Source organism: Chrysochloris asiatica, unplaced genomic scaffold, assembly GCF_000296735.1.
Source record: "Chrysochloris asiatica unplaced genomic scaffold, ChrAsi1.0 scaffold00064, whole genome shotgun sequence".
NCBI lineage: Eukaryota > Metazoa > Chordata > Mammalia > Afrosoricida > Chrysochloridae > Chrysochloris > Chrysochloris asiatica.
The window spans coordinates 3,530,508-3,539,013 of NW_006408582.1; the positions used below are offsets into that span (position 1 = coordinate 3,530,508).

Here is an 8,506-nt window from a genome sequence, read left to right on the forward strand (position 1 = left end):
AACATTCAGAAGCAATCAGCCTCATCTTCTTCTTAGTCTGTCTTAGTCTGGGAGCTAGCTGAAACCTGTCCATCATGGGTGGCCCTTCTAGTATTTAAAATACCTGTGGCATAGCTTCAGTAACATGGAAGCTGCCACAGTATGACAAACTGACAGATGAGTGGTGGATGTAAAGGTGTAGTGATATTTTAATGAAATTGGATTTTCCAGTCATGATCCATTAATCCATTGGACTAATTGTTTCCATGCATCTTTGATTTTCTTCACTCTTCTTTCCTCCAGACAGGAGAAATCAAGAGTTGTGCTATAGAATTGACTTTAGTTCTGCCATGTCCAACTATGGTAGGACTTTAAGTTTATGACCTTGCTTTACACAGTTCACCTAGAAAAGTTTGCCGATTCCATGGCTTTCATCAGTAATATCTTCACTATTTTGAATCACTTGTTTTAGTTGAAAAATCTTCAGGAGGAATGCCTTACATCAGTTCTTCATTGAGGCCATTAGAAATAAGCATGGTCAGTAGCTTAATTATCACAAGGTTGCAAATGTACAACCTGCACATATATACAGAATTCAATAGCTTTGAGTAAGGTATCACAATTTTCTATAGCACTCTAACATATATAGATCATTTTAGCCAACATTCCATTTCAGCACTCCAATCAATGGCCCTTGAAATTATGGCAAAATAATATAGGAAGTACCATGATTCTCTTAGTAAAAAGATTTCATCAGAAATTCAGGTTAATGAGACATGTGTCATTCATAAATACATATAACTATCTTATCTCCTCAAATTACTGGTACCAATAGTTACTTTGCCTTGTTGTTATTAAATGCTGTTGAGTCAGTTCTGACTCATAGTGAACCTATATAGGGTTTCCAAGGTGGGTTTGAACCACTGACCTGGCAGTTAGCAGTCCAGTGCTAATCCTACAGTGCCACACCAGGACTCCTTAGAGATTTTTATTAATGGTCTGTTATTAATTAGTAGGAACTCAGGTGATGTAATGTTTAAGCACTTGGCAGTTTGAACCTACCCAGAGGCTCTGTAGGAGAAAGACTTGGCAATCCATCCCTGTAAAGGTTACAGCCTAAAAAAACCACCATGTTACTCATTGCATGGGATCGTTGTCAATCAGAATTGACTCAATAGAACCTAACAATGTTGTTGTTGTTGTTGTTAAGTGCCGTTAAGTCAATTCTGACCCATAGCAACCCTATAGGGTTTCCAAGGAGAAGCTGGTGAGATTGAACCACCGGCCTTGTAGTTCAAACGATTTTGCAGTCTGACACATTAGCCCACAGCACCACACCAGGACAGGAAGTAGGCAGAGAGAAGTATCAGTTTGATGGTAATTAGCATAATGATGTTATATAAATTAATGGTTACAAGCTTCAAATAGCTTTAATATAGATTAAGTGTTGAAATCAAAACAAGAGGCTATAAGTTTCAGTTAGCAGATAATATTGTTAGGTGCTAACTTCCTTCTACTATATTCTCTCTGTTATTGAATGGTACCCCCATCTACTTAGATGCTCAAGTCAGACACCTGGGAGTCATTCTAGTCTCTTCCCGCCCATTGTCTTCCAGATACAGCCAGTCATGGATAATTAAAAAAAATATCCATCTTCATCTCTTCATCTCCAGTGTCTCTGGCCCAGACCACACCTCTTCACCTCTCTCACGGACTGTCAATAGTTAGCTCCTCTTTACTGCAGAGTAGTATTCTATTGTATGGATGTATTGCAGTTTCTTTGCCTATGTACCTAGTGGAGAGCATTTGAGCTGCTTCCCGTTTGTTGAGTTGGTTCCGACTCATAGTGACCTTATGCACAGCAGAACTAAACACTGCCCAGTCCTATGCTTTAACCTGTTGTTCCTGCCACTGTGCCAATCAATCTCGTTAGGATTCTTCCTCTTTTTTGCTGACCCTCCACTTTATCAATCATGATGTCCTTATCCAGGGACTGGTCCCTCATGACTGTATAGCCTAAGTATGAGAAATGAAGTTTCCAATTTGGGGAAATAAATAGTTCTGCTACACACACTCATACTAAAATGGTTAAAGTAAAAAATACTGGTAAAACCAAGTGTTAGCAAAGATATGAAACAATGTGAATTACCATACATTGCTGGTGGGACTGCAAATTGTGCAACTTCACTGGAAATCAATTTGACAGTTTCATAAATAAACACACACCAACCATATGAACTCAAGGCCAGTGGTTCAAGCTCACCAGTCGCTCCTCAGAAACCCTGTATAGGGTCATTATGGGTCAGAACCGACTTAACAGCACTTAACATCAGCAACAACCATATGAACTAGTTCCAATCTATATATTTATCATAAATAAATGGAGACACGTTCACACAAAAACCTTTCATGCTTTTGATTCTTCATTTTAAATTCATTTTCATTGCTTTCCTCGATTATATCTTCCTTATCCCTTACTATGTTCCTTCTCTAATTAGTCTCCCCTAGTATGTTCCCCACTTGCTATAGTATACAATTCTTTAAATTAAACATTCCCTGTTCAAATAATGTGTGGTTTCTGTCTCCTGTTTGATGCTGCACATCTTTGGTGCCTCTCCTCTGCTGTCCACACTCCTACATGTTTCTGATGAAGCTCTTCACTGATTTCCACAGACCACTTTTTGAAGGTGAGACTTAGACACTAAAGGATGTGTGCTTTGTTATGTTTTCTTATGTTTATCCTGCCAGTTCTGTTCACTTTACTTCATTCAAACTGCAGCAGTAGATTTAGCCGAGAATACAGGATAAGTAGGCTTTCTCCGATCTTCTCACGTACAAATAGCACCTTTTTTTTTTTTTTCTTTCAGAAAAAGTTCAATGTGGCTACAGACCTGGCTTTTCAAACTCATCATGGTTACAATTTTATGAATTATTTGAAGTCCAGAAAGGTGAGTTTCCATGGCAAGTGAGTATCCAGATCTCTCGGAAACACCTTTGTGGAGGCTCAATTATACATCAGTGGTGGGTTCTGACAGCTGCACATTGCTTCCAAAGAACCCTGTAAGTTTCTGAGACATTGTCTTACATTACAATATGTCTCTCCAATGTATTGTCTGGGTTGGTTAGCTTAATTGGTTGGCACAAAAGACTTAAGAAATCATGGGCTCTGCAGCCATTCTGTTCCAAGTCTCTGCTATACAATCAGTATCTCCCCTTTACTTTGTTATCCATAGCCTAATGTCCACCAGCTTTGGAAAATCAGTATAACAGTTCCTGCTTGTCGTTTGTATATGCAGACAGTACATTATATCCATTCATTCTACACACACTCATTGAATACCAAGAGCTGTTTAACTTGGGGATAGAGCAGTAGACAAGACAGCCAAGTTCCATGTCATCAAAATTTGCATGTTGTTCCCTTTGATGGGTTCATTACACTTCGTTTGGCCTGGAATTGACAGGATCGGAGACTTTCCTGAGTCCTGTTCCCTAACTCCTGCCTATCTTATCTCTCTAGTCACTCTCCAGGCCACCATACTACCACTACTTTGAACATCTCAGTATTCAGTAGTAAATTCAAATGTTTGCAAATGTGTTTACAAATGTGAAATACAGTATAACTATCATTAGCACTGGTGTTATTATATATTTAATCTTTTAGATTAGAAATGCAAGTAGAGAATGTGACTGTAGTCATGGGAGCCAGAAAGCCAAATGATGTCAGCTTGGAGAGAAAGGGAGTGCAGAAGATAGTTATTCACAAAGACTATAAACCACCCCACCTTGACAGTGATCTCTCGCTGCTCCTTCTTGCCACACCAATACAATTCACTCACTTCAAAATGCCTATCTGCCTGCAAGAGAAGGAGTGGGCCTGGGACCGGTGTTGGATGTTAGAGTGGGTAACAGCTCACGAATATGGTATGTACCTTCCCTTTGTAACCCATAGAAGTTCCCTGTTTAGGTTTCCCTGGACTAGACAGCATAATGCTTTTACTACAAGAATGCTTGGGTCTAGTATTGGCTCTAGCTTTGTGATCTCAGATGAGCCTATTAGCCTTCTTGAGATTTGGTTTTCTTATCTATAAAATGACAGCAATATCTCCCACAACTAAATAACATAAGCAAGGTCTCCATTAAATGCCTGGAACATAGTAGAATCTCAAAACATGACAGCAATGCTAATTTTTAAGGGTCTAAGAAGATCAATAGGAAGTCAATTTTGACTATCCTGCTGTTTGTACCTGAAGATGTAGACTCCCATCTTGAGATGGCTCTAAGCCACTCATTCCTCACCAACAATCGTTACTCATCAGTCAATGAGAACAACAGGGTGGGTGGAAAGTAGAGTGGGGAGAAGGTCCTCTATCATCATGGTGATTTTCTTTCTACAAGATGTCACTTCCAAGTGTGTAATTTTCCTGTTTTATTCCATACGGACTGGCTGAGACACAGGATGCCACTGCTCAGAGGTCAGGTTCTCTTTACAAAAAGGACAAAGCATGGCCATGGAGGAACCATGGAGACAGTTTGTGATGGTTCCCCTGAAATAGGCTGAGGGTTGGGGCTTGATAGGCTACTTCCTGAAAGAGTGAGCTTCCCAAATGGAGACATATAAAAGCAGAGATGAAGTAAACACTTATTGAAGATACTAGAGATGAGATTGAGTGCCTTTCCAATCTCTTCTCTAGTAGATTTCCCTTTGAGTTTGTGATTTGCTTTTGAAGTCTTCCAGGGCTTCAACCTTGATTATTTGTGGGTTCATCACTCTCAGTGTCTGACACAGTATTCATTCTCACATTGGCTTCCCTATTTTGCCAAACAAATATGGTGATTTAGACATATACCTGCAAAAGCTGAGAGTGGTGCAGATTAACCGGAGAGAATGCAGCAAGAGGGTGGACCAGCTCTCCAGGAACATGCTTTGTGCCTGGAAACAACCAGGCACCAAGGGAAATTGCCAGGTACTCAGCCCTTGCCCTAGTTCCTCCCTCACACCTGCCTTCACTACCACAACCACTTTCTAGATTCCTAAGAGATTGCCCAGTAAGGAAACCCCTGGTTCACATCACTACCCTCCTCTCACTATCCTTTTGCTGAGGGTGATTTTTAAATTTTTGAAATTTTATTGTGAAGTTTATATCATCAAGCATAGCTCATCAGCTTTGTATCCAACAAATCACACACTTTGTCTCATCTCAATGATTGCAATCCCCTCCATGCAACAACAGTTATCACACTTCCTCCCTGTGCTTCCTATTTCCATTCCAACCTTCTTTCCAATCCCTCTGTACCTTGTCACCAAGTAAATGTCACTCTTTTGATCATCAATTGTTGATCATTCCATGATGAACCTACTTCACTATTGTCTCCGTTAATATACCTATCCATGTTTGGTTGAACATTGGCCTACGACTATGAATTCTGTTCCAGGCCTGAAGGGTGGTCAAATGCTATAGACTCAGGTTCCTCTTGTCTCTTTGTGACCTGTAAGCCTGGTCTTTTTTATAACCTTGAGTTTTGTATCACATTTTCTCCTACTCTATCCGGAACCTTCTAATGTAATCACTGAGGGTATTTTTGATCATTTTCAGATGAATCCTTTTTTTTTTAATCTTTTCATTCCCAGGGAGACAGTGGGGCACCTATGGTCTGTACTACACATGGAACCAAGAGGCTCTTCCAAGTGGGTGTCTTCAGCTGGGGCATAAGATCTGGCTCCAAGGGAAGGCCTGGTATGTTTGTGTCTGTGGCTCGATTTATCCCATGGATCAAGGAGGAAACAGAAAAGGAGGGAAAAGCATACACCATCTCAGGAGCTCTGAGAAGCTCCCTGACTCATGTTCCACAGTACCCCTTATTGCTAGGTTTGGGGTCTCAAATGTTGTTAACAGTCATGTTTACTGGTGATAAATCAAACTACTAAGTTTGGGCCAACTCTTTCCTTTTCTCTCTCTCCATTCTCCTTTCCTGCCTCCCATCCTTATACAAATTCTTTGTTGTTGTTGTTGTTGTTAAGTGCTGTCAAGTCAATTCCAACCCATAGTGACCCTGTATAGGGTTTCCAAGGAGCGACTGGTGAGCTTGAACCACCAACCTTGCAGTTCAAATGGCTTTGCAGTCTGACGTATTAGCCCACAGCACCACACCAGGATTCCATACAAATTCTTACAGAGTACTTATTACAGCCTAGAAAACTCTATGGAGTAGATCTACTCAGTCACACCGAGTCACTGTATGTTGAAATGGCCTCAATGGCACACGGCAACAACAACCATGGGTAAACATCCATACCAAATTCTGGGGTTAGACATACGCTCAGTTCTTCTAAATCTCATAGTCTAATGAAGGAAGATCAAATGTAATGCTAAAAAGAGATAATGCACAGGGTCTCCTAGGAAGAAACAATGACCCCTCACAAGCATTGGAAAATCAACTTTGAGGAATTACTTCATGTTTCTGAATTTGAGTTTCTTCATCTATGAACAAAGATATGCAACCAGTCTAGCTTTAAGGATTTTCCAAAATTTTGTAATGCTAAGCAAATTCTTTTCTTTCTCTCATGAAACACATCATTAGCTAGCTAAAGACCAGCTTCAATTATATCAGTTCAGTGCTTACCATAGACCAAAACACAGGGGCAGATGCTTTCATCTACTGTGCCATTCATGAAAGAGAATCTATGGCAGAGCTTGGAACAGGACCTTCTCATTCAGTTGGGCCTTGAAAATGGGGATATTATGACTTGGGACTTAGAAGCCACACTTTATTTCCTTCCTTTTAATTTATCCAAATAAAAAGTCAGGATAATAAGGTGACTTGGAGGAAGCAGTGATATCTGCCCAACTCCAAATATGCTGACAACTGAACAAGGACTGCTGTAAAGTGGCCACAGCCACTATGACCTATCAGTTGAAAAAGTATAAAAATGCAAGGACAAGAAAGTAAAAGTATTCTTACTGAAAGGAAATACCTTATGTGACCAAACTGAAATACACAGAATGAAAGTGTGTATTTTTAAAAATTGTGCAATATTGTTTAAAGATCAATGTTATAAAGTAAATCAAAACCAAAAAACCCACTGCCATCAAATCAATTCTGACTCATAGCAACCCTATGTAGGTAGGTTTTCTGAGATTATAAATCTGTATGGAAGCAGTTTCATATTTCTCCCACAGAACCACTGGTGGATTTGAATCATTGACCTTGCACTCAGCAGCCCAATACCTAATCCACAGTGCAACTCATTAACTATTGTTTGACTCTTTCCTTGGTCCTTTATTGGTTAAATCTACATGGCATAGGTACAATCTGAAGTTAGAGAATGCAAGGGAGACAACTAGTCATAGGAGGTCCCATGTTATTGTTGTGTGCTATTGAGTCAGGTTCCACTCATAGTGACCCTGTATAGAGTTTCTGAGGAGCAGCTGGTGGGTTTGAACCTACCACATTGCAATTAGCAGTACAGTGTTTATCCTATAGCAGCATCACACCAGGTCCCCAGAAGAATACTTTAAGAAAAAAACAATCCATTCATAGAATTAGATAACGATGTGAACGACGCATATGTATCAGGCACTGTAAGAATACATACAGGGTAGAAATACCTTTGGAGTTTAATGTAGCACACGCCAAATATTAAGTAGAAAAAGGAAGATGAAATTCCCCATATCACTAAAGCATAGCTTTTCTTGGTGTTTTTTGGGAGTTTATTATCATGGATTCTTTTCTCTCATACCTTTAAGATAGGATTCCCCATCCTCTTTCTAGACCTCTCAGACTTCCCTTAATAGACTGCTTCCCTTGGCCAGCACTCAGGTTTACTTCATACCTGGATTATTGTAAATCCTGCTGCCCACATTTTATGAAAGTGTTTTATAAATGTGCATTACATTATCTGGATGCTTGTTAAAACAACAATAATGTCAGGGTTATAGAAGGTCCAGTTCATTGACACAAATAAAGTCTTTAAGGCATTTAAAAATTAATTTAATTTTTAACAACCCTATTAAGATATAATTGATGTTATGGCTTGAATTGTGTCACCTCAAACAATAAATTCAAGTCCTAACCTTCAACATCTGTGAACATGACCTAGTTTGAGGATGCTATTAGTTAACATGGGTCATACAGGTTTGAACCACCAACCTTAGTAGTTCAGTGCATATCCTACATTGCCACACACATATAGGAATAGGGTGGGTCCTAATTCCATCTGAGTGCTGTCCTTATAAAAAAGAAGAGACAGAGTCACAGAGGGAGAATATGGCCATGTGAAGATGTACCACAAGTCAAGGAATGCCCAGAAATTACTTGTGCTCCAATCAGCTGGAAGAGACAAGAAGGGAAAGAACATGCTCTTGTCAACACCCTGAATTCATACTACCAGTCTCCAGAACTGTGTGACAATAAATTTCTGTTGTTTGCGCCAACAACTTTGTAATCCTTTGTTATGGGAGTACCAGGAAATGAATATAATCAATATACATTGTACATGTGTAAATTACACAATTATATATATATATAC

General features: G+C 39.6%; 1 protein-coding gene across 1 annotated transcript in view; it reads left to right on the forward strand.

Moving 5' to 3' along the window:
• Nucleotides 1-3,647: 3,647 nt before the first annotated feature.
• The window catches only part of LOC102842497 (serine protease 52-like), a 38,093-nt gene continuing 33,234 nt past the window's right edge, over nt 3,648-8,506 (forward strand). Inside the window, exons 1-3 of the mRNA XM_006864429.1 lie at nt 3,648-3,900; nt 4,819-4,943; nt 5,609-5,714. Coding sequence (XP_006864491.1) covers nt 3,648-3,900; nt 4,819-4,943; nt 5,609-5,714 — 484 coding nt within the window. The remainder of the gene's footprint in view (nt 3,901-4,818; nt 4,944-5,608; nt 5,715-8,506) is intronic.